This window comes from Sturnira hondurensis, unplaced genomic scaffold (genome assembly GCF_014824575.4).
Source record: "Sturnira hondurensis isolate 20B ecotype Veracruz unplaced genomic scaffold, ASM1482457v3 Scaffold0003693, whole genome shotgun sequence".
In the NCBI taxonomy this organism is placed as follows: Eukaryota; Metazoa; Chordata; class Mammalia; order Chiroptera; family Phyllostomidae; genus Sturnira; species Sturnira hondurensis.
Genome location: NW_028076324.1, coordinates 7,548,012 through 7,574,263, shown reverse-complemented (window position 1 = coordinate 7,574,263; position 26,252 = coordinate 7,548,012). Strand labels below are relative to the sequence as shown.

Sequence of the window (26,252 nt, the reverse complement as noted above, 5' to 3'; positions counted from 1 at the left end):
TTGGGTGAGCGTAGTTAGACCCTGCGTTCAATCTGAGGAGTAGTGTTGTGTCTGAGCAGTGTGGTCCCTTGCGCTCCCCAGGCCTACACCCCATGATTGTCATCAGTCCTGGGCTGGATGATGATTGCATCAGGATGGCCTAGCCAGTCCCAGGGGAGTACAGATTTCCCTGTGGTCCCAAGGAGGACTCCAAGGTGCAGGCCTTTTGATAGTGACAGGTCCCAGCACTGTTAGCATAGGTATGGAGGCTTCCAGAAGATGTGGGGCTCCTGTACCTGTTGGGTGGAGTCCCAGGGCTCCTTTAAAGCATCTGGAGCTCCCAGTGTGAGTGTGTCAGGGTGCTTTTCAGGGCTGGGCACACGGACAAGGCTGAGCCAGGCCTCAGGGATCTGAACTGGCCCTGCTGCCCCTAGCAGGCCCCCAAAGGCTTCTGCAGCCCCCGGGGAAGGCTGGTGCAAGAGCTACAAAAACCCTGTCCAGCCCCCCACCCCCCATCCCTCCACATCACATAACTGGTGGCCTGGACCACCCTCCTCACCCTCACTACAGGGAGTCTGTTTGTCCATCTCCCCTGCCCTCCCACTCCCTTGAGTGGCTTCTCCACATGCACTCTAATCTGCAGTCAGCCCTGCCCACCCACCAGGACTGGCTCCAGCTTCCAGAGGGAAAAACCTGGCTTAGGTTAGCAACTTGGCCAGGGACACCATTTGGAAAAGGGTTAGACCTGCTTGAGAACTTCAGTCTCCACAAGTCCAGCACTCATGCAGTTGACATGACCTACCTCTGGCCACTGAGAGGCCCTAAGCAGCCACTGACCTCAGGACTTCAGAAGGTAGGATAGGCCTGGGTCTCAGTGCCTCTGGTTCCTGAGAATGGAATGCTTCAGCCCTGCCATAGCACCCGCACACCAAAGAACCTGTCCTGAGCCACCCTTCCAAGCTTGAGGGTCCTCCTGAATTCTTACCTCTCCTGAATGAGGCCCCCCCCAAGGCATGGATGCTGGGGTTTCTGAGCCAAGAGTTAAGGAGTATCTGGGCCACCTCCATGTCTCTACCATGTGTCTGGTTGCCCTCAGCCCAAGGCAGGCAGAGGTTTCTGAGCCACACTGCACCCCTACTGCTCACCCTCCTGGTGGATGTCTCCTCACTCATGCGAGCCTCCCTCCTGTGGCTGCCGGAACAAATCACCATAAACGTTTAAAACACATGCATTTATTCTTTGACAGGTTTGGGTCAGGAGTCCAACATGGGCTTCATAGGGCTAAACCTCCTCTCAGATGTTCTAGTACAGACTTGCTTCCGCTTTTGCCCGCTTCTAGGGGCGCTGCATCCTTGGCTCGTGGCCCCTTCCATCCTCACAGCCAGCAGTGCGGCCTCTTCCATCTGACCCTGACCCTCCTGTCTTAAAAGGACCCTATGAAGACACTGAGCCCCCTGGGAGAATCCAAGGTCACATGCCATCTCAGGACCCTTAATCCCACCTTTGCCAACTGAGGTGACAGGTCCACAGATCCCATGGATTAGGGCTGAGTGTGTGTGTATGTGGTATGTGGGGGGGGGGGGCACTATTCACCCCACCACAGAGGAGACACTTAAGTTACTAGGTTCTTCCTGCCTGCACAGTAAAGAATTACAGATCAGCAAGTCTATTAGTGTGCAAGCCAAGTTTAATAGTGATACATTCTCACTGAAGAGTACAGGCCTTGCCAAGGTGGTGGTGAAAGGCAAAGGCTTGGACAACAAAAAGCAAGGGAGGCAAAAGGATCGGGTTCCTTATTCTGAGGACTTACACGGTTGTGGGATGGGGCTAGGGAGTTGTATATTGATTGGTGGGTAAAAGTGGTGCCAGTTTCCACCAGGAACGTGACTACCCTAACATAAGGTAGTTGGGGGGAGGGTGTCTGTTAGCTCAGAATTCTTACCTTGCTCCAGACCACATTTGGTCATCTTTTTTTTTTTTAACACTTACTTATTTTTAAAGAAGGGGGAAGGTAGGGAGAAAAGGAGGGAAACATCAACATGTGGTTGCCTCATGCATCCCAACTGGGGACCTGCCCCTGCAACCCAGGCATGTGCCTTGACTGGAAATCGAACCAGGGCATACATCTGGTCATCTTGTAAAACAGATACATGACAGGAGGCAGTTAAAGTTGGGGCAATTACCCAAAGTTATTTATGGGTTCTTTCTGTAAGCAATAAGGACCCCCTCATAAAACAAATAGTGACCAGACACTGGTCAATTAACCAGTTTTATGGGTTTCTTCTTTGAGCACTGTGGACCCCTTCCTCTACCCACTTCTAGACCTTGGGATGAACAGTTTCAAAGGCTTTCTTTCCCAGATAGTGGAAATGATACACTGGGAACTTCAAGGGCTACCCTCCTCCTGTGCTAGCATGGTGTTTCTTGAGATGTTTCAAACACCTGGCACAGACTCAGGAGCAGAGTTAGTGGGTGAGATGTGTGTCCCTCCTCCTCCCTGCCTTGGTTTGCTATCCATCCTACCTAACACTTCCCTTATCTCTGCCCCATCTTGGATCCTGGAATTCCTACCCTCTGAGTCTGAGGAACAGTTTGAGCTCCTGGGATAGATAATCTCCAACTTCCTTCTGTCTCTCACTCAATATGCATTTACAGCAGGTCCAACTCAGATTTGTTGCCCCCAAGAGAAGCACTTGGGCAGGATGTGGCCCCAGGGTCAGGAAAGACATTTTAGGGTGCGGAAGTCAGGCACAGGGACCAAGGCAAGGTAGTGAGGGCTTTGATTCGGGAAGGGGAACCTATCTGGGAAGACAGTAGGTGGAGAGAAGTGACTGGAGGTAGAGGGTCCAGCCCCGGACAGCTTTGACTGAGGAACTACGTGGAGGTGGGGACAACAGGAGAGGGAACAGCCAACTGGGGACCTAGACTGCGTCCCCTGGAAGACTCGGGTGTCCGGCTCTATTGGGTCTGTCCTGCTCCCAGCCCACTTATTGTGAGAAATCCCACGAGAAAACCGGAGGGCTCGTTCATTCCAAAGGAGCAAGCAGCTAGAAGGACAGCGGGGACAGGGTGGCTTTGGAACGGGGAATGCTACACAGCTATGGAAGCCCACAGGGCTGGACTCCAGGTACCCGAGAACAGGATCTTCACCTCCGAGGGCTCTGGCCGGTGGAAACCAGCCCAAGCCGGGAAGCACCGCCCACATGGCGCGATCTCAGGCGCCGGCGAAGCCCGTGCGGGGGAGATGTGGGTGCCCGTGACCTCCCTAGGGCCCCACGGGAACCAGGAACGTGCAGAAACGGGACGGGAGTCCGAAGGCCGGCCGGGTCCTGAAGAGCCTTGTGGGAGGGACCCCGGGCCTGGGGCAGGGACAGGGGCGAAGTGCCTGGGGCACAGTGAGGCCCCCGAAAAGGGAAAGGCGGGCGATCTCCGATCCCGGGGCGCCGCAGGCACCTACCTGCGGCCACGCCCGCACCTGCAAGAGCACAGGACTCACCCCAGCGCTCGCGGCACCGGTGTCCAGCGCCCATGTGACCGCGCCCCGCCCCGCCCCGCGCGTGCGCCCTGATCGGCGCCCCATTGTTGGCCGCTCGCGCGTCACGGGGGCGGGGCCGGGGCGGGGCGGGCGGCCGGAGGGAGGGTGGCGGGAGGGCGGGAGGGAAGGAGCGTCCGCGCCGCCGCCGCCGACGCCGCCGAGAGCCCAGCCACCGCCGCCTCCGCCGCTGCCGCCGCCGCCGCTGCCGCCTAAGAGCGAGCAGAGTCGCGCCGCCGCCGCGCCTCCCGCGGCCTCGAGCAGCCCCGCGCCGCCAGAGTAAGGATTTGGCCTGCGCCTGGGATGGCGGTGTTGCGGCCTCAGGACCAGCTGCCTNCAGAGGCGGCGGCGGGCTCGGGGCGGCGGCGGGCGGGGATCCCAGCCCGGGTTCCCCGCCGCCGCCGGCGCCCGAGGCCGCCGAGGAGGCCGCTCCCGCGCCCCGGCCGCCGCCCGAGCCCGACGACGCGGCCGCCGCGCTGCGCCTGGCTCTGAACCAGCTCTCGGTGCTGGGTCTCGGGGGCGCGGGCGACCAGGAGGAAGAGGGGGCTGCCGCGGGCGGCGGGGATGGCGCGGCGGCTGCTCGGGGCGTGGACGGTGGGGCCACAGCGGAGCCTACGCCCCCCGACGGGCCCGAGGTGGGCGCGCCCGTGGTGGCCGTGGCCCCCGGCCCGCTGCCACTGCTGGAGTCCAATGTGAGCCCCCCACCGCCGCCGCCCCGGCCGTCCCCGCCCGATGTATTCGCGGGCTTTGCGCCCCACCCCGCAGCCCTGGGCCCCCCGACGCTGCTGGCTGAGCAGATGAGCGTGATTGGCAGCCGCAAGAAGAGCGTGAATATGACCGAGTGCGTGCCCGTACCCAGCTCCGAGCACGTCGCAGAGATCGTGGGTCGCCAGGGTGAGTGGCCGCCGTCGGGGGCGCAGCCCCAGGGGTCCCTGCGCTGCTGCTCTGGGGACAGGGCCGTCCCAGTCCAGCCCCGCGGCCGCACGCCAGACCCAGGCCACGCCCCGCGTGGGCTCTGGCCTCAGTGGTGGACTGTGTCTGCGCCTTTGTCCTGCCTTCAGCCGCGAGAGAAAGTTGGGCGCAGCCCGTGCTTCGGGCCCGCTGCTGTCTTTGTCTGGGCGTCTCCATTCCGGAAGGTCCCCTGTGTGCAGCGCCTCTGCCCAGGCCCTGGGCTGTGCCATCCTGGGGCCCAGGGGCCCAGCTGGGTGGTGGGCACTCCACACCCAGAACAGACATGGGGCGGGCCAACTTGGGTTGAGGGGCACGGGGGGGGGGGGGGACCTCAGGCAGTATCATGAGCGAAGTTTGGCCACACAAAGAGAGTACATCAGGATTCGCCATACCAGGAACCCTGCTGTTGGTGGGGGACAGGACAGGATGAGAGAGGGTCCCACCCTGCTCCCAGCTCGAGTCAGGAATTTGGGGGAGTGTGGAAGTACTAGTTGTAAAAGCGGTTCCTGGGGTCCAACCCTATGGCCGAGGCCTGCCATATGGGCGGGCAACAGGCCCGGGGTATGTGGGTCCCCTCAGTGGCATTGCTGGAGTGTCCCTGTGGCCACCCCATTGTTCTCTTTGTTAGAGAGCCAGGCTGAGATTTGCAGTGTGACATCAGGCTGGCCGCCGCTCATTGGCCCTGGAGCTGTGGGGCGGGCAGAGGGTGGTGGGCAGTGCCCACATACCCACCCACCCCGTTAGCTGCCTGCCCACCTCCTCAACTTTCTCCTGCCTTCCTGCCCACACCTCCCTCCTCCCTGCTGGCCTCCTGTGGTCAGCCAGGTTCTAGAACTTGGGGTGGGGCCTGGGCGGGGCTTTAGGTGGGGCCAAAGGACACTCAGTCTGGGGTGGGTCCCAGCTGGGGTAGGCCCTCAGGAACAGGAGCTAGAGGAGAGTTGGGGTGCTGGGTGGCCTAAATTATAAGGTGACCTGTTACCTTCACCACCCCCACAAGGAGAGGACAACGGGGATGCTCTGGTCATAGCTCTCTGCTAGTTCCAGGTGGGTGGGATGGCTTGGCCAGCAAGCCTTCTGGTCATTCATTTGTCCTCTCTACATGTGGACACCAGGTGGGCCGGGTGTGGTGTTAGGCCTTGGGACTCTCCATCAGGAGCAAGAGTGAGGGACGGGCAGTTACCCTCCAAGCCCTGCTGAGTGCCTCTGGGGACAGGCATGGCTAAACTCATGCAGGACTGTCCCACTTCACCACCCTGTTGCCACTTTCCTATGTAGGGTCCCCACTTCCCTACCCCTGCCCCTCATAACTGCACTGGGACGTCTAACAAGATAGTTGCCATGTATTGAGTGTCCAGAAGCCTGCTGGTGGGCAAGCATGGATATGGATGCATGGGGAGCATTTGCCCAAAATAATGAGGCTGATATGTTGTGCAGCAGAGTATGCAGGCCCATCATGTGTCTCACGTGTGGTGATGGGAACCAGGCAGAGGGCATGGGAATCTGTAGCCTCAGGCCGAGTCATGTGGAAGAGTGAGCCTGGGGCCCCAGGCTTCGTCTGACCTCCCAGGTGTGCATTTGGCACCTAGTTACTGTGTGCCGGCCTGTATTCTTGGTGGTTGTGGACAGCAAAGCATACCCTCAGGGATACGGCAGACCCCCCAGGCTGGGGTAGCTCTGTGACCCTGAGTAAATGAGAGGCCCTCTCTGTAATGGGGGAACAGTACCTCCTCTGGGGGGTTTGTGTGGATTCTTAAGGCCACCCAGTTGGGATGCAGGGTACCAGGGGAGGAGCGTGGATGCCAGGACAAGTGTATTGCCTCAGCTCCAGAACCATCTGTGGCTCCCATCTTCTCCCATCCGGTTCTCAAGCACACCCCAGAAGACTACCCCAGCTCCGCTCCTTTCCCTCCTCTCATTACCTATCCCACTGTCCATTCTGTGGGTCCCTGGACACTAAACCTTGCACTCCCCAGTGCAAGGGGCACAGCCTGTCCTCAGTTATCTATCTTTTTCTGTCAAATCCCAGGTCCAGGGTTGACCCTCAAGAAGGCACAAGCAGAAGAGGCTGCCAGGGGTGGCAGGGCTGGGATTTGAACTCTGGTTCTCGGTGGCTCTGCCTGCCCTGCAGGGAACACGGTAGTGGGCAGCAGTGGGGGACTGGCAGTGAGAGATAGCACCATTCTACAGACATGAAAAGTAGGGGCTTGAAAGGATGTGCAGTGTGCCACTCTCTCTGGCCAGTTAGCACAGGCCATCTGGGAGGCTGGTACGCACTGGCCGTGAGAGTGACCTTGGGTCCATGCCCTTCCCCCTTGCCACTCATGCCCTGCACCCAGGACAAATCGGTGTCCATGTCTGTGACCAATGCTGAGCTTGGTCACTGGGATCATCAGTGCTGCACACAGCATAGCACCTGCAGCACCTTTAGGAGCGAGTGAATGAAGATGCTGAAGGCGGCCGTGTGGACTAGCAGCCCCAGGGTCTCCCCCATCTCTGCTGTCGTCAGGCTGAGGACGGTGGCTTGGGACTGTCCCATGTTGTCTTTTCTCTGCTCCTGGGCCTGGCCCCAAACCACAGACATCAGACATTCTTACTAGCAGCCAGGGACACTGCTGGGGTGTTGGGGTCCACACCTTGGTATTCTTATCTATCCATCGTGGGGTGTAGAAAAAAAGGGGTGCCCATGACTTGGTTGGGGGCTTCTTATGTTGGTAGGTGTAGACCTTTCTTGCCTGTGGGGAGCCTTCCACTTCCCATGTCACAGACAAGCCAGCTTCCCCCTAGACCCCCCTACTGTGATGTGGCCCACCCGGGACTGCGGCCCGCTTCAGCCCTGCTTGTTTGCGGGGACTTGTCCTAGCCCCGTCCTACTTCCAGAACTCTGCCCACACTGTTCCCTCTGCTGGAGCACTCCCCTGCCCTCGTCTTCCTTCCCTTCATTGCCTTGAGGTTCTGTTGGTTAGTGTGGGCTGCAGGCACCCAAGGGGCCTGGCTCTCTGAGTGTCCAGCACACGGGTTTGGTCACATGACCCCAGAATGGGGTCATATGAGTGCTCGGAGTCGAAGGGCTGCCCCCGTGTACTAGGCTTTCCTGGAGACCTTCAGCTTCCCCACTTGGAGGGGAGGGTCTGGCTGTAGTGAAGTGGGGGTTGCTAGGGCCTGAGACAGGACAGCACGGGCCTGGAGGGCTGTGACCACATTCCCAAGCTCACTTGGCTCTCTTGAGTTGGCATCCTGGGGGAGGGCTGCCAGGAATCTGCATTTCAGCCTGTCCCCACCTATCACTGGTGGCCCCCAGGGTTCCCCAGGCATGGGACTCAGCCCCTTGTCACCAGCCACTGTCTTGTCCCCACTGGGGGACAAGGGTGGCTTTGGAACGGGGAACGTGGCTTTGGAACGTGGCTTCTATTCTCACCTAGTAGGGCACTGGGGCAGGGGTGTGGCCCAGGGCACTGACCGATCCCTGATATCCCAGACTGGGTAATCCCACCATCTCAAACTCTGCTCTCCTCTCAGATTCTCAACACAGTTTGGCTTTGGGGGCCAACAGGTGTCACAGCTGAAGTGCAGTCAGTAAGTTGGGCTCCTCCTGGCCACTGAGGGCTCCACCTAGGGCCACCCAAGGGGTAGCTGCATGGTCCCTCCCCTGCAGGGTCCCATTGCCTTTGAGTCTCACAGTGTGGCCAGCTCCCTGTGCTTGGGGACGCCCACTTCTTCATCTGTGCAAAGGATCAGTGGTGGGGAGGGGGTGTCTGTGGCTTGCATCTCCTACCCCAGCTTCAGTGAACTCCCTGCCCTCTCTCTAGGCCTCCTCGTTTCCCTCTCCTCCACTATGTCTCTGCTCAAAACAAACATTTCGGGGGCAGGGTGTCCACCTGGAGCCACAGCCTATAAGGTCCAGCCCCACATCTATAAGGCTGGGTATTTCAGCCCTCTTACGGATGAGGAAACTGAGGCACAGGAAGCTTTCCTCAAGGACCCAGGGTAATACCCAGTTTACCAGCCCTTAACACACCATCCCCTGGCCTCGGGGAGTTCAAAAAGTCAGATGTGGTATCAGGAGACACCCAAAGTGTGTGCTGGGGCCAGGCCCAGTCACTGGGCTTCCCGGAGGAAGAGGCACTAGGTTGTAATTTGATGTAGAGAAGGGGGAAGACTAGGGGTGAGGGTGGTGAAGACAGTGTTTTGAGTGGAAAAGGTCACGTTGGGGGACAGCATGGCCAGGACTGGGGAATCTGCCAAGTATGGAGGAGACCATCACAGCAGGAGTGGAGGTAGCCACAGGTCAGGGTGGGTTTGGGGGGATGAGTGAGTTTAGAAGGTGCCATTGAGGCGACACAGCTGTGGCGGGGAAAGTGGCTAAAGAGCCAGGAGGTGGGGCCTGGAGATGGTAGGAAGGCAGCCCCTCACCCAGAGATTTCTGACCCCAATTTACACCCTGTTTTTGCTTAAAGCCCTGGACGGCACTGGCGGGGTCACAGGGGGACTGTCATCTTCCTTGGGATCATGGGGAGGCTACCCCTGGACATGCCTGGTCACCTCCAGGATGCCCAGCCCCCTGGCCTAGGCACGTCTCCTTGATTTCCTCTAGGGCAGACACGCTGATCCTGCTAACTTGTATCTTTTGCTGTTGTGAAGTTATCGACACTGTTACTCCTCTCAGTGCCACCTCTGTATCGACACAACATCCCTGTGTCCCTGTAGCCTCCCAGAGCCTGAGGTTGGGGCTTCCCCCAGACTCCTACACCTGGACACACGGAGTCCCAAAAGGCCCTGAGGATGTGGGTATCAGGCACCTGGGCAGACACCCCTATCAGAAACCCCGAACAGCTGGCCTTGCCGCCACCCCCCCACCACAGGATGGGACCCCGAACTCGGCCCAGGCAACAGGAAGCCACGGTGCCATGACCCCAAGTTTCCCTGAGCAATTCCCAGAGGCCGGGACCTTTGGAGGCGTCCTGAGTTCAGGCCAGGAGTTGACATTGGGCTGAGACTTCAGCTTCTCTTGGGCTGGGAGTGTCACTTGGTCAGAAGAAGAGCAGGTGGCTCACACAATCCGAGCCTCTGTTTCCCCGTCAGATGGGGAGTCGGTGTCAGAGGGTCTGCATTTATGCCCAAGGGCTGACATAATGAACTGAATTGCTTAAAACAATGGAAATTAATTCCCTCTCAGTGCAGGAGGCTGGAAATCTGAAATCAAGGTGCTGGCAGGGCTGTGCTCCCTCCGAAGGCTCTAGGGGACAGTCTGTCCTATGCTTCCTCTCCCAGCTTCTGGTGGCTGCCAACAGTGCTTGGTGTCCCTTGGCTTTTAGCCACATTACTGCAACTCCTGCCTCTCGTCACATGGCCGTCTCCTCTGTGTGTCCCTCCTCTTGCATTCAGGCCCACCCAACCCCAGTGCGACCTCATCCTAATTACATCTGTAGAGACCCTATTTCCAAATAAGAGTCCATTCTGATGTTCTGGGTGGACATGAATTTTGGGGGATCCTATTCAAGCCACAACAGAGTCCCTACCTTCTTGCTCTTTTCCAACCCCAGGGGCATCTAGGACAAGAGGGGAAACTGAGGTCTTGGGGTCCAAGGGTAGGATGTGGTATGTCTGAGATTAAATCCTACAGGAATATAGTCCACAGGTGGGGGATCCCAGCTGGGTAGCCCCTACAGTTGCTGTCAGGGAAGGACTGCCCTGGGGAGGGGTCCTGTCCTCATTATGTTCCCCTCCCCCCATCTCCAGGGTGCAAGATTAAGGCTCTGCGCGCAAAGACAAACACCTACATCAAGACTCCGGTGCGTGGGGAGGAGCCTGTCTTCATCGTGACCGGCCGCCAGGAGGACGTGGAGATGGCCAAGCGTGAAATCCTGTCTGCCGCGGAGCACTTTTCTGTGATTCGTGCTACACGCAGCAAGGCGGGTGGGCTGCCTGGCACTGGGCAAGGCCCACCCAACCTGCCAGGACAGACCACCATCCAAGTGCGTGTGCCCTACCGCGTAGTGGGGCTGGTAGTGGGGCCCAAGGGTGCTACCATCAAGCGCATCCAACAGCGGACGCACACATACATCGTGACGCCCGGCCGTGACAAGGAGCCTGTATTCGCTGTGACAGGCATGCCTGAGAATGTAGACCGGGCCCGCGAGGAAATTGAGGCTCACATCACGCTGCGCACCGGTGCATTCACCGACGCTGGCCCGGACAGTGACTTCCATGCCAACGGCACGGACGTCTGCCTGGACCTGCTTGGGGCGGCTGCAGGCCTCTGGGCCAAGGCCCCCAACCCTGGGCGGAGGCCCCCTTTGCCCACCACCAGCCTCCGTGGGGACAGTACCCTGGGCGCCCCAGGGGGGCCCGAGGCCTTCTACCCAGGCAGCCGAGGGGGACCACCAGTGCCAGACACGGGCCCCACCAGCCCCTATGGCGGCTCAGGCAATGGGGGCTTCACCTTCGGTGGGGATGGTCCAGGGGCCCCCACAGGGCCACCTGCCCCCGAGGACTGCGATTTTGGCTTTGACTTCCTGGCCCTGGACTTGACAGTGCCCACAGCAGCCACCATCTGGGCCCCTTTCGAGCGCACTGCGCCCATGCCGGCCTTCAGCAGCTGCTCCGCGGTCAATGGAGCCCCTGTGCCATCTGCCCCGGGCGTCCGGCGCAGCAGCGGGGCTGGAACCCCGCGACACTCCCCCACGCTGCCTGACCCTGGCGGCCTGGGCCTGGAGCTCCCAATGGCCCGCCGCGGGCCCCCTGACCCAGTGGGCGCCCTGCCCTGGCGGCCCCCACAGGGCTCCCTGTCATCTTTCTCAAGCAGCAGCAGCTTCTCCACGGCCACCTCACTGCCCAGCAGCTCCTCAGCCTCCTCGTGCTCCCCGCTGGACTCAAGCACCTCGGAAAGTGGCCGCAAGCCCTCAGCCACAGCATCCTCGGGGCCTGGAGTGCCTGTGGCCTCCGCTGCCCCTGGCCCAGCGCTGGTACGGGAGTGCGTGGTGTGCGCAGAGGGCGAGGTGATGGCTGCGCTGGTGCCCTGCGGCCACAACCTCTTCTGCATGGACTGTGCTGTGCGCATCTGCGGCAAGAGCGAGCCTGAGTGCCCTGCCTGCCGCACGCCCGCCACCCAGGCCATTCATATCTTTTCCTAACGAGTCACCTCGCCGCACCCGCGGCCACGGGGCCATCTGTAGGAGCCTGGAGTGGGCATGTGCTCTAGGCCGGGGTGGGGGAAGAGAGGGATGATGGGCAGGGAGGGTAGAGGGGCAGGCCAGGGGAAGAGGGGTCAGGGGCAGTGTGGCCAGTGTTTACAGACGAGCTTTAACTCCAGTCCCAGGCATGGAGACGGCGACCCAGCAGCCCAGTGACACCTCAGTTCCTAACAAATAGCAGTATTGAGTTAACAGGTTAAAATAAACCAGAGAGAAAAGGTCTGTTGCACTTTTTATTTGAGACACACCTCCACCCCGGGGTGATCTTTTTAAAGAAAAAAAGATTTTTACAACAATCGGTTGTCCTTTTCTATGAAGTAGATTTCTGATCTGACTGTTGTTTTCGTGTGGTCTTAGCCTCTGCAGCAAGTTCCACCTGGAAGATGGTGGCATTTTTACTCCCTTTTCCTCCCTTTTTGGGGCTAACCAGTCACCCTTTTGTAGCTCAGCCCCACGAAGGCCAGAGTGGGGGTTGGCGAAAGGAGCATCCCAACCAGAAATTTTTAACTTTTTTTAATTTTTGATTATTAATCCCCTTCTGCTGTGGTTTATGTTGTCCGTTTTTAAATTTTTTTAAATTGTTTTTTTTTAACTTTTACTTTTTACCTCTTGTGTATATGTAGCAAATTTATAGGGAAATATGTACTTTATGGAATAAATTTTAAGAACTAAAATATATTTTATTTTAAAGTAACGGACCTTTAATCTTACGCAGCTAAATTACTGATTATATATTTGCTGAGCTGACTTAAGGGTTCAGAAAATTGTATCAAGAGTTTTATTTTTTGACTCCAAAGCCTTCTTAATAAAGTCTTTTTATGACATGAGAGCTCTCAGTGTGGTATGGGGCTGGTGGGCACGGCAGATCTGGGGGGAGGGGCTCTTGGACTCAGCGCCTCACCTTTCATCTTCCAGAAATAGCAGTTTGGCTCAGGACACCCCCATTCCGGGCTCTTCTGCAAGCTGGGTGCTGTGCCTGGTTCCAGATGAGGGCGTCAGGTCTGTCAGGAAGGTGGGCCTGCCAGGCCCAGGTCCTCCACGATCCTGGTGTTTGCCAACCATGGGGTCAGTTAAGGCCACTGCGAAGGTGGCCATGTCAGGCTGTCTCTTCTTGAGGTGCCTGCCCAGCTCCATGGTGTGCCATGGGGTTTCCGGTTCTCACAAGATGGGATCCACCTGTGCTGTGCAGATGGGGGTCCTGAGGTCTGGGAATCTGCCTCCTGGGTTCTATCACCTCGTAGTCTCCAAAAGATGTCTGAGTGATGAGCCACAGGCATCCCCCACTCACCTTAGGTCTACTTGGAACCTGGCCTATAAGGCCATCATATGGAGCTCAGGGCCGGGTTGGCATGGAGGTGAGGACGGGGCTGGGGGTGCGCAGGGGTTGGACCATCAGTAGTTGGGTGCCACCTAAGTTCCGAACAGGGAAGGAAGCTCTGGAGTGAAGGCACAGTGGAGTGTGGGATGTGGTGACAGGTAGGTGCCCAGGACAAGGGTCTGCACAGGCTGCTGACCTGAGGAGGGGCCTGGGAACTGTCCCCTTGGCAAGCTAGGAAGGCAGATGGGCTGAGGGGATTCCAAAAGAAAGCAAGGAGCTTGGGACAACAGGTCAGGTGGGGCAGCAGGAAGAGACAGAAGAAGCACAGACAGACAGGGAACCTGAAGGGCGATGAACCCAGTGAGTGGCAGTCAGGTCAGGTCCTCTGGCTAATGAGTGGAAGCACCTGAAGGGTTGGCCCTGTCCTGGGCTTCAGGGGGGTGGGGGGGTGGGACTGGTAGGTCTCAGGAAGAGCCACACAGATCACACAGATGCAGGGTTCCAGCTTGCCCCTGCCTGGAATTTCCTCATTTGTAAAGTGGGGTGCTCCCATGTCCACACTCCCAGCTCTGGTGAGGCTCAGAGGGGGTTGAGAGGATTGAACTGTGGCCCCACAAGATATGTCCCCCAGAACCTGTGATTGAAACTTTATTTGGAAAAAGGGTCCTTGCAGATACATAATTAAAGCTTGTGAGATAAGGTCATCCTGGCCTGGGGTGGCCCTAAATTCATTGATGAGTATCCTTATAAGTGACAGAGGAGGAGAGACAGACATGAAGAGGGATTTCCAACTCAGATGCACAAAAGACCGTGTGACAACGATGAGGCAGAGACCAGAGTGATGAGGCCACAGGCCAAGGAAAGCCTAGAGCCCCCAGAAGCTGGAAGAGGCAGAAAAGACCCTTCCCTGGAGCTTTAGGAGGGACCATGGCCCTGCCACACCTTGATTTTGGGCTTCTAGCCTCAGTGAGAGAGGCTAGAAAAACAGTGAGAGAAAAAATGCCAATTATTTTAAGCTACCTACTCTGGTAATTTGCTCTGGCAGTCATGGGAGACCAGTATGGGTGGGTGGGCAGTGCTTCACCGGGACCCAGCCCAAAGTTCAGTGGTTGGACATGGCTGCAGTGGCCCCGGGTAACCTGGGGCAAGTCAGGCTACAGCTGACTGGCAGAAGGTGGTGGAGGCAGCACAGAGATCAGGCGGCGGAGACCACAAAGACAAAGGGCAGCCCCAAGGGCTGAGGGGCCAGGGTGGGTGGGAGTGAGTTCTTGGGAAGGAGGTTGGAGCTGGAGCCCACGTCAGGGGTCCAAAGGGACTGGGCACAATGGTGTGGTGCAGGGGGCAGCCTGGGGCCCACAAGGAACTGAGGCATATCTTAGATCGGCTTTGTTTCTGGACAGCCCTGGGTGAGTCAGCTTGTCAGTTTGCTGCTGTAATTTGGGGAGAGAAGAGCACATCAAAACTCCCCTGGGGCAGAGGGTGGGGAGAAAAAAATCCCTGGCTGGTGTAGCTCAGTGGATTGAGCACAGGTCTGCAAACCAAAGGGTCACCAGTTTGATTCTCGGTCGGGGCATATGCCTGGGTTGCGAGGCTGGGTCCCCAGTAGGGGCTGCACAAGAGGCAACCACACATTGATGTTTCTCTCCCTCTCTCTTTCTTCCCTTCTCTCTAAAAAATAAAAATAATGATTTTTTAAAAATCACCCAGGGTGCCTGGGAGCTCATCAAGGGGCACAGAACGATGAGGTGGCTGGATGACTAGCCACAGGGGAGGCAGGCCCAGGGCGTAGGCCCAAATCCGGTCTGGCCAGAGCTCTCTCAAGGGGTTTCTGAAAGATAACAGTAGTAAATGGCAGTGAGGTCCCGAATCAGGGAGTGGGGCTGTCACCCCCGTCGTCTGAGGATGTGCTGTCTTACAACTTTCCAGAAACATCTGAGGGGTGTGTGCACTCCCTGCTGGGGAATTGTGAAGCTGATAAGAGGAAGGCTGGAACTGCTGAGGCCCTCAGGGTGAGCTGAGGGGCAGCCAGAGGTGGATTCTGCAGCCTGCTGTTTGAGGTCCTGGATTCAGCCTTGTCTGAAGGCCACCCATCTCACCCTCTCAGTTTTGAGCACCAACACTCCCTCCTCCTTTGTTTAAGCCACTGAGAGTTGGAGTAACTCAAACTCATATCCATCTACAGAAACCACATTCCTGGGCAGGGAGCTAGGAAGCGTTTTGTTTGTTTTGTTTTTTGCATCAAAAACAAGTACCCTATGCAAATAGCTTCTCCATACCTTGGCCTACGTAGGGACACTGGAGGCTGAGGCCTGGCTAGTGTCCTGGGTACAAGTTCTCACTCCTTTGTCACTTGTTTCTGTTGGTGCATGGACTCAGCACAGCCTATCTTGCCCCTGGACCCTTCCATATAAAAGAAGAAAGCCATACTGGCTCACACTGGACTTTAGCAGCCAACAGAATTTAAATATAAATAGCCCTGACTGGTGTGGCTCAGTGGGTTGAGTGCTGGCCTATGTGAACCGAAGGATCACCAGTTCAATTCCCAGTCAGGGCACATGCTTGGGTCATGCGCCAGGTCCCCAGTAGGGGGTGCACAAGAGGCAACCACACATTGATGTTTCTCTCTCTCCCTTCTCTTTAAAAATAAATAAATAAAATGAAGGATTTAAATATAAATAGCCACATGTGGTATTGGAGAGCAACCCTCTAGAACTTTGTGCAATGATGAGAAGTTTCTAGATCTACACTGTCCACTACAGGAGCTGCCGGCCACATGGGGTGACAGGTGGCTTGTGCAACTGAGAGATTGAATTTTTTATTTTATTGTTGTTTAATGTAAATTTATAGAGCCCCAAACAAAAAAGAGATACATCTAGGGAAGCCAATTGCTCGGCAGATCTTGAAATATTTTTAGAGCCGGGGAGGCAGGAGAGCTGCCATAGCCTAAAATCGCTAAAAGAGTCGGGGGTAGGTGGAGACCCCTGACCAGACGAAAGCAACACGTGGGCTGTTGTGGTCGGCAGAATAACTGCCCCCGAAACTTCCTCGATCCTGGTCCTGAAACCAGTGGACATATCACCTCACATGGTAAAGGGACTTTGCAGGTGGGATTAAGTGAAGGACTCTGAGATGGGGATGACCCTGGATTCTGTGGGGCCCCAGTATCATCACAAGGTCCTCATTAAAGGGAGGCAGGAGGGTCAGAGTCAGAGATGGAAGAAGCTGTGCTGCTGGCTGTGAGGACGGAGGAGGGGCCACGAGCCAGGGATGCGGCGCCTCTTTTTCCAGAAGCTGGAAAAAGCAGGAAACGGTTCTGCCTTGGAGCCTCCAGAACAACCAGCTACACCCACACCCGGAGTTTAGGATTTCTGACCTCCAGAACTGTCACAGAATAAATTTGCATTGTTTTAAGTCACCACAGTTTGTGGTCATTTGTTACAGTGACAATATGAAACTCACAGAGCTGTGTTAAAAGTTGCCCCAACTCCTTGGAGAAAGGGCTGACTCTATAGCCTGCCCAGGGCAAACGCGGTCAGGCTCCCTTCCCCCAAGGATGGCGATATGTCCAAGAGTACAGGAGCCACCAACTGAGACAGCTTCCAGTGGCAAACTGAAGCAATTCATCCTACAAGACACAAGATGCCAAGTTAATTTAAATTTTAGATAAACGAGTCGTTTTTTAATGCAAGTTTATCTCAGATAGTGCATGGAACAGCCTTCGACCTAACAGCAGTGTGCTATCTAAAATTCGGATTGAACCGGGTGTCCGGCGTCTTTGCTAAATCTGCTAACTACGAGGAGTGGAGGGAGGGAAAGAGTAACCCACTGATTTGCAGGGAGAAGCCTAAGCCCCAAAGCCTCCCTCTGCGGCTCCTGAATTCTGCCCTGGCAGGTAAAGGTGGACAAAACTAACAGAATATGGGGCACAGACGAGGGAAGTTTGCTAAGTGGACCAGAAATAATTCCACAAATGTCAATATGGATTGAGCACCTGGGTCATTGCTACAGCCAGAAGTCGGTTTAATCAGGGGCAGCAGCCTCAATGAAGCCCAAAGTGCCAATCGCATTTGTCCCTACACCCCCTCCACGAACCACCAATTGCACTATCTCTAAGGGGGCCCCACTAGGATCCAGGATTAGAGCACCAAAATAGCCGGTACTCTGTGGCCACCGTGTGGCAGCAGCCGCGCATGACAACCTAATCACTAACAGTGGAGCCTGGAACAGCGACAGCATTTGGCATCGTATGGTCAAGTGGGGTTTAACTCTCCTACAAGTCTCAATTGTCCACCTCTGTCTGTTTCCCAACCCCCTGCCCCCCAGCTTCGTAACAGCTGCATTTCTTTACAAGGATGCTTAGGAAACATAGCCGCAGCGTCACAATCAGACTTAAAATTGTAAGTGCTAATTCCTCAGCCCTGTTTTATTGAGATATTCAACACACAGCACTTTAGGTATACACTTTAAGTTAAGGTGTACAGCACAATTATTTGACTTATAATATTAATGGCTTAATAGCAAGAATCCGGCTGGCGTGTATATGGGCTGGTTGTGTTGTTATTATTTACAGCTGGTTTGTTTCACTCTCCATCTACACACGTGCCCCCTTGGCATTGCTGTGTTCTCGGCGGCGCGATGTAACCCAGTGGTTCATCCCCAGACGGGACCTCTCCTCACAGTGGATGAGGGGCTTTAGAAACCCCAGAAGCTAGAGTCCCTGATTTTGCCGTAATTGGTCTGGAGCTTTTTCAATTGTAGTAAAATTCACACAAGGTAAAATGTACCATGTTAATAATGTTAAACTGTCATTAATGTCCCAATGTTCTGCAACCATCACTTCTATCTCATTCTAGAACATTTCAGCACCCCCAAAAGAAGCCCTAGTCCTGTAAGCCCTATCCCTGTTAGCGGTTACCCCTCCCCCATTTCCCCTCTGTAGCCTGTGGACATTTCACATAAATGGAATCACGCACCATGGGCCTTTTGTGTCTGGCTTCTCTCACTGAGCATCACATTTTCAAGGTCCATCCATGACACAGAGAATGTTGGTGCTGCAGTCTTTTTCGTGGCTGAGTAAATAATCCATTGCATGGTTGGACCATATTTTGCTCATCCATTTGCCAATTGTTGGAGTTTTGGGTTGTTTCTACTTCAGACTATTTGAACAGAGCTACTCTGAACATTTGTGCACACAATTGTTTATAATTTTTAAATTGTAGTGTATTGACTATGCTATTACAGTTGCCCTTTGCCCCATTCCACCTAGCACCCCCCGTTCTCTCAGCCAATACCCCACCATCGTTCATGTCCATGGGTCATGCATATAAGTTGTTTGGCTACTCCATTTCCTATGCTGTACTCTACATCCCCAAGGTTATTCTGTAACTACCTATTTGTAATTCTAATCCCCTCACCTCCTCACCCATTTCCCCACAACCCTCTTCCCTCTGTCAACCATAAAAATGACGTCTGTATCCATGAGTCTATCTCTGTTCTTCTTGTTTGCTCGGTTCGTTTTTTAGATTCAATTGTTGATAGATATGTAGATGTGTATTTTTTAAATATTTTATTTATTTATTTTTAGAGAGAGGGTAGGGAAGAAAGAGAGGGAGAGAAACATCAGTCTGTGGCTGCCCTTTGCATGCCCCCTACTGGGAACCCAGCACACAACCCAGGTATGTGCCCTGACCGGGAATTGAACTGGTGACCCATTGGTTCACAGGCCCATACTCAATCCATTGAGCTACATCAGTCAGGGCTGTTAATGTGTATTTATTGCTATTTTATTGTTCACAGTTTTTATCTTTTTCTTAAATAAGTCCCTTTAACATTTCATATAGTAATGGTTTGGTGATGATGAATTCCTTTAGTTTTGTTTGTTTGTTTGTTTTTTGTTTTTTTTTCTGGGAAGCTCTTTATCTGCCCTTCAATTCTAAATGATAGCTTTGCTGTGTAGAGCAGGGTTGGCTGTAGGTCAACCTGCTTTTCATGACTTTGAATATTTCTTGCCAATCCCTTCTAGCCTGCAGTTTCTTTTGAGACATCAGCTAACAATCTTAAGGGTACTCCCTATATAGGTAACTAACTGCTTTTCTCTTGCTGCTTTTAAGATTCTCTCTTTATCTTTAATCTTTGGCATTTTAATTATAATATATCTTGGAATGGGCCTCTTTGTATTCATCTTGTTTAGGACTCTCTGTGCTTCCTGGACTTGCCTGTTTATATTTCCTTCACCAAATCAGGAAAGTTTTCTTTCTATTTTTTCAAATAGATTTCTAATTTCTTGCTCTTCTCTTCTCCTTCTAGCACCCCTATGATGCAATTGTTTGAACACTTGAAGTTGTCCCACAGACTGCTTATATTATCCTTTTTGAGGTTCTTTTTTCTTCTTGTTGTTCTAATTGGTTGGGGGGTTTTTTTGGTCTTTTTGTTGTTGTTGTTGTTGTTCCTTATGTTCCAAATCATTGATTTGATTTATCCACTCTACTGTTTCGCTGTAAATTGTTCTTTATTTCAATTAGTGTATTTTTCATTTCTGACTGGATCTTTTTCATGCTGTTGAGGTCCTCACTAAGTTCCTTGAGCATCCTTATAACCCATGTTTTGAATTCTGCATCTGATTGCTTATCTCCATTTCATTTGACCTGTTCTTTTATTTGGGCCATGTTTCTTTGTCTCCTCATTTTGGCAGCCTCCCTGTGTTTGTTTCTATGTGTTAGGTAGAGCAGCTTTGACAGCATATCGTGGTAGTATGGCCTAATGTAGGAAGTGTCCTATAGGGTCCAGTGGCATAACTTCCCCTTTCCAGGGAGTTTATAAGCTGAGTACTCAAGATATGCGCCCTTTCAGACCTGGCTGGTGTAGCTAAGTGGATTGAGCATGGGCTGCGAACCAAGGGGTCACGGTTCGATTCCCAGTCAGGACACATGCCCGGGTTGCAGGTCCGGTCCCCAGTGGGGGGCCACATGAGAGGCAACCACACATTGATGTTTCTCTCCCTCTTTCTCCTTCCCTTCCCCTCTCTCTCTCTCTAAAAAAAAAAAAAAAGATGCGCCCTTCATGAGTACACTCTCCTCTTATAGTAGAGCCTTGGTTACTGTTGTCAGGTTAATGGGAGGGACCCAGACCAGTCTGCAAGGGCTGGCTGTGACCACTGATAACCACCCACTGCCCTCCGTGGAGGATCAGCTATGCAGGGGCAGGATGGTGGTGCTCTGATGTGGCCTGTGGCTTCCCACTGGGTGCACTGGTCCTGGGGTTTTCTGGGTGGTGCAGGACAATATCATGCCCTGTGTTTTACCCAGGGCCTCCCTGCCTGAGCCATAAAGCAATTTGAGATGGCTGCTACTTGTGCCGGGCTTGGAGATTCCCAGGAGAAGCCAAATTATGAATCTAGGCTGGCTGCTGCTAGTGCTGGGCCTGGAGCTCACTGAGACCAGCTGTTGCTTGTTTGAGAGGATTTAGGAAGTTATGAAGCAGGAGCCAAGACTAGCTATTCATTCATATGGAAAAGCAGCTTGGGTAGGCCCGTATTTGGGTGGGGCAGAGTCTCTGGGGATCTCCAGAGCTGGGCAGACAGTGTTAGCCAGGATGATGGAGTCTCAGATATGGCACCAGCTTGCAGGCTCAGTGGCTCTGTGGGGGGGAGGGTTCAGAAAAGGGACAGTGGCCTCTACTTGCCCTGATGCCAGACACTTCAGTTTCTCCCTGTATGCCACCGGTGCCTTTCAAGCTGCTACCCTGGTGCTGGAGCCCAGAGGGAATGAGTCTGAGTAGGTGAGTCCATGTGTGGGTTCTTTAAGAGGAACTGCTTGGGGGTCCAGAAGTTTCTTCCACTGACTCAATTCCTGATGGGTTTTGCTGCCAGCTGTTGTGGGGACTGATCTTCCTGGCACTGGAACCCTAGTCTGGGGGGCCCAGCATGGGGCTGGGACTCCTCACTCCTGAGACATCCCTCCTGAATTTTTATCCACCACACGCGGGACAAGTCTGTTCTGTATCTGCGCCCCTCCTACCAACCTGGGTGAATGTGGTTGCTTTAAATCTGAGGTTGTCAGACTTCCTTCCATCCAGCTCGATTTCTGATGGTTCTGAGTGATGGTGGTTCTATATTTCAGTTGTAATTTTGATGTGGTTGTGGGAGAAGGAGAGCCATGTCTGCCTATGCCGCCATATTGACTGGAAGTCCTCACACAATTATTTTTAAACACTGATTTTAAATTCTCCTGGGTATGTACCTAGGAGTAAAATTGCTGGATCATATGGTAATTCTATATTTAGCTTTACTGAGAAACCTGCGGGGTTTTGCTGTTGTTGTTTTGATAGAGGAAAGAAGAGAGAGAAATATCAATTTGTTGTTGCACTTATTTATTCATTCATTGGTTGACATTTTTCCCTAGATTGCTATTTTCAGGGGTTTTCATATTTTGATTGTATTTTTTTCATTACCATTTGTTCTCCTTATACCTCTTCCCTTCACCCCCACAGTCATGTTGTCTGTGTCCATGAGTCCTTTTACCTTTTTGTTTGATTGCCCCACCCTTTAAACACTTCCTGTAGCTGTCATCCTGCTCTCTATCTATGAGTCTGTCTCTATTTTGCTTGTTAGTTCAGTTTGCTCATCAAATTCCACATGTGTGAAACCATGTAGTACTTATTTTTCTCTGACTGGCTTATTTCACTTAGCGTAATGTTGTCCAGGTCCACCCATGCTGTCATAAAGAGTAAAATTTTCTCTCTCTTTTTTTTTTTACCACCGAATAGTATTTCATAGTGTAAATGTTCCATAGTTGTTATGTCCACTCATCTACTGATGGACACTTGGGCTGCTTCCACATCTTGGTGATTGTACATAATGCTTCAATGAGTATGTATAGGGGTGTTTATGTTCTTTCAAATTAGTGTTTTGGGTTTCTTCAGATATATTCTGAGAAGTGGGATTACTGGGCCAAAAGGGAGTTCCACTTTTAATTTTTTGAGTTATCTCCAAACCGCTTTCCACAATGGCTGCCCCAGTCTGCACTCCCACTAACAGTGCACGAGGGTCCCCTTTCTCTACACCCTTGCCAGCACTTAGGTTTGTTGATTTATTGATCATAGCCACTCTGACAGGTGTGAGATGATATCTCATTGTGTTTTTAATTTACATTTCTCTGGTGGTTAGTGGTGTTAAGCAACTTTTCATATGGCCATCTGTGTGTCGTCTTTGGAGAAGTGTCTGTTCAGGTCCCTTGCCATTTTTAATTGGATCACTTGGGCTTTTTTGATGTTTTATAAGTTCTTTATAAATTTTGGTTATTAACCCATTACCAGATATATTGGTGAATATGTTCTTCCATTCCATTTGGTTGTCCTTGTATTTTGTTGATGATGTCTTTTGATGTACAAAAACTTTTTAGTTTGATGTAGTCCCATTTGTTTTATTATTATTTTTTAATTCCCCTAATTGATTCTTGTATGTGCTCTGACCAGGGATTGAACCCACAACCTTAGCATATCAGGTCAATGCTCTAATCTACTGAACTACCTGGTCAGGGCAGAATTATTTTTTTAAGATTTTAAAAATTATTATTTATTTTTAGAGAGAGGGGAAGGGAAGGAGAAAGAGGGAGAGAAACATCCATGTGCAACCCAGGCATGTGCCCTGACTGGGAATCGAAACCGTGACCTTCTAATTAGCAGTCTAATCCGTGCTCCATCCACTGAGCTACGCCAGCCAGGGCAGCGCAGGATTTTTTTAATTGAAATTTTTATTGAGATCATTGTGGATACCCCTGCACTTGTAAGAAATAACAGAAAGTCCATCTTACATTTCTCAGTCTCCTCCATTAAGGTTGTATTTTGCAAAATGAAATCAGTATCTTAACCTGGGTGGATGCTGACACCTATCTTACCCAGATTTCAGATTTCCCAGTTTCGCTTGCTCTCCTATGTATGTATTTGTATTGTCTACAATAGTATCGTCTGAGCAGGTTCGTGTATGTACCACCACAAGAACCTTTAGAGCTTCTCTGTCATAACCTCAGCCCTTCCCCCTCCGCCCACTCCCACCTCGAATTCTCTTGTCATTATCTGTTGTCATTTCAAAAACTTTACACAAATGGGCCCTGGCTGGGCAGCTCAGCTGGTTAGAGTGTTGTTCTGATATGCCAAGGTTGTGAGTTCAATCCCAGCAAATGAATGTTTCTCTCTCAACTTTTAAAAACTTACATAAATGGAATTTTACATTATGTGACCTTTGGATCTTTTTCCCTTGGCATAATTCCCTAGAGTCATCAGGATTTTAAAAACTCCCCAAAGGGCGAGGGTGGCCAGATTGACCTACCTACAGCCACCTGCGTTTTCTCCCTGCAGTTTTATATATTGACGCAACCCACATACTTCAGTTTCCTTATCTGCTAAATGGGGAGAAGCCCCCAGCTCCCAGGCGAGCGCTGTGACTTAGAACAGATGGAGAAACAGATGCGGGCAGGCAGGACCTGGACCCTGCGAGGCTTTGTGACATCACACTAGGTTGCTAGGGCAGCAGCCAGCCAGCCTCTAGGGATGCTGCCGCCTCAGCCGCCTTACTTGCTGGTGATGGTAGGAGGCATCTGTGTCACATGCTCCCACGAACCAAGGAGGAGGTGGTCTGGAGGCAGGGGTCATCTGATGCTTTAGATGGAGGGCGGGGGTAAAGGTAGAATTAAATTAAGGCAAGTTTTCCTTCATTCTTCAAAGTTAAAAATGCCCTCCATAGTTTACTCACCAAAAAAAAAAAAAATTCTGGCCAGAACTGGAGTGAATTCATTGCCATTTCTTTAAGCGCCAACCTTTGTAAGCGCCCCCCAAAACAACAACTTTATTTATTTGGCGGTTCACAGCCCCGCTCTCTGAAGAGGATTCCAGAAAGTTTCAGTGAGAGGGTGTCGCTGGCACTTTGCCATCTCTTGACGTTCATAATTATACCTAGAAATAAGAATCGGCCTGGGATGTTACAAAATTAATATATTCTGTGGTTGGTTTATAAACCACCATTGTGGGCGATTCTCACAGATTGTTGCTGTTCCTACGCCCACGAACAGATGGGAATAAATACTCTAGGTAGGTCATTTTGCAAGATAGGCAGTTAAATTGCTGACAGTGTTTTGTCTTTTTCTCCCCTGAAACCAATGTTCTGGACAGAAATGGGGCTGGGTCCTCAGCATGTTTGGGCGAGCATATTAGTACATTATTGTAGGATAACAAGTCACCCCAAAACAGAGTGGCTTGAAACAGCAAGATTTTTTTCACAGCTTCTGTGGGTCAGGAATTCAGAAGTGATTTGCCTCAGTGGTTCTTGCAAAGGGTTTGTCATGCTGTCACAGTTGAGCCTCCAGCCAGGAGCCTGCACCTGAAGGAGGAGCTACTTCAGGGGTGGTGCCCTCTCGCTGCCCTGGGGGGGAGGCTCTGCTCCTCTCGGTGTGGGCCCTCCTCAGCGTTCCTTGGGTGTCCTCGCAGCATGCCCACAGAGCAAGTGGTCCAGGAGAATGGGGTGGAAGCCTCACATCCCTACGGCCTAGTCTCAGAAGTCACAGACTGTCATTGCTGATATCCTGCTGCCTCCACAGGCCAACCCTAGTCAGTGTGGAGACGACTACACAAGGGGATGGGTGCCAGGAGATGGGGCCATCTTGCAGGTTGCCCACCATGGCATTTTCACACAAAAGACTGTTGATCAGAAACACACCACAGCAAAGTGAGAGGAGATGGGATATCAGCATCTACTCTCCCTGGTTGTAGACCTGCTACAACTGGATCCAGGAGACTGGAGGTGGGGGGGGGGGGGATCATGTGACCAAGGTCCAGCCAATAAACTTCAACCTGGGATTTTTGCTGGCACTAATGGGGAATATGTGGCTGCTGCTTTGGCCCTGATTTTGCTGGGGAGCATGTCAATGCCTGCCAGGGGTCATCTTTGTCACTATGCTGCAAGAGCCAAAACGAAGGATGGTAGAACAAGAAATGGAGAAAGAGTGAGGGAAAGGGAGAGGCAGGAGGAAGACCTTATTCTCCAATGAGGAGAATCATGAGCCCCTGACCCAGCCTTGCCAGCAACCGTCCCTTCTTCTGAACATTTCAACGTCAGAAGCCAATCCTTCGTGTTGCTCATAAAAATTAGGAGGGAGGTTTCTGTCATTTGTAACATGACACCATCAAACGAGCAAATCAAATGTGGCCCATCCACACACTGGAATATCACTGAGCTGTGAAAAGGAGTGAAGCGCTGACACTCACTAGGACGTCGAGTGGACCTCGAACACATGATGCTCCTCAGAGAAGCTGGACATGAAAGGCCACAGAGTGATTCCATTTATATGAAACGTCCACAGCAGGCACATCCACGGAGACAGGAAATGGACCAGTGGTCATGGGGGTGGGGGAGGGGTGTTCTGGCCTGATGAAAACGTTTTGGAATTAGATAGAGGTGGTGGCTGCACAACAATGTAAATGCATTAATTGTCACCGAGTTGTGCGCCTTAAAATAATTATCTGCATGTTATGTGGATTTTACATTAATAGTAATATAAAAAGGAAAGAAAAGACCATGATGCCCCACCCAGCACTGCCTCTGCCTTCTGCCAGGCCCTTTCCCACCCACACCTAGTTCCTCCCAGGGTCCCCAGGGAACCCTCCAGTGTTTACCCCTCTTTTAAACAGAGCAATTTCTCCTCCTACACCAAGACATTTGACCTCCCCTCACCGATTCCACCGAAATTCTGGCATTTCCTTCCCAGGTCCTAAATGCCAGATTTTCTTCATCCCCTCCTTCTATTAAAAGAAACAAGGTAGCTCCTTACACACAAATCCAGGAATGCAGCCAGGCGCATTGTGCTGTGGAAAAGCCAGGGTGTGCGGATGGGTTCTTTTGTACAGGAACATAAATGTATGTCAATGGATCGAAAAAAAAATAGGACCTTCCCCAGAAAGCATATTTCCCCCAACTCTAAGTCATCGCAGGTGACACCTGTGCCCAGCATTTTTGCCCCCTGCATAACACAAGTCACCATCTCTCCAGCTCCCAACATTCATTTTCTCGCTGACCATCCATTAAATAATTGTCCTAACATTTAGATTTTTGGTCATTCCACAACACCACTCTGATCCTAACTTCTGTGTTGGCGAGAATCTGGCCTGCCTGTCTGTGTCACAAAGAATGCCGTGCTCAGACCCCACTGGCTTTGAGTGCCGCCTTGCTGAAGGTCCTCAAACTCCCCCAAAGAGAGTCGGACAGCAGGCTGCAAGTCACGTTTTATTTAATGAA

General features: G+C 52.8%; 1 protein-coding gene across 1 annotated transcript; it reads left to right on the top strand.

The window, feature by feature from the left end:
- Positions 1–3,810: 3,810 nt before the first annotated feature.
- Positions 3,811–12,479, top strand: MEX3D (mex-3 RNA binding family member D; the record flags this gene model as incomplete). The annotated part of the gene is made up of 2 exons (XM_037042764.1): positions 3,811–4,405; positions 10,199–12,479. Coding segments are annotated over 2 exons (1,989 nt in total), but the record flags the coding sequence as incomplete, so codon positions are not given.
- Positions 12,480–26,252: the final 13,773 nt, after the last annotated feature.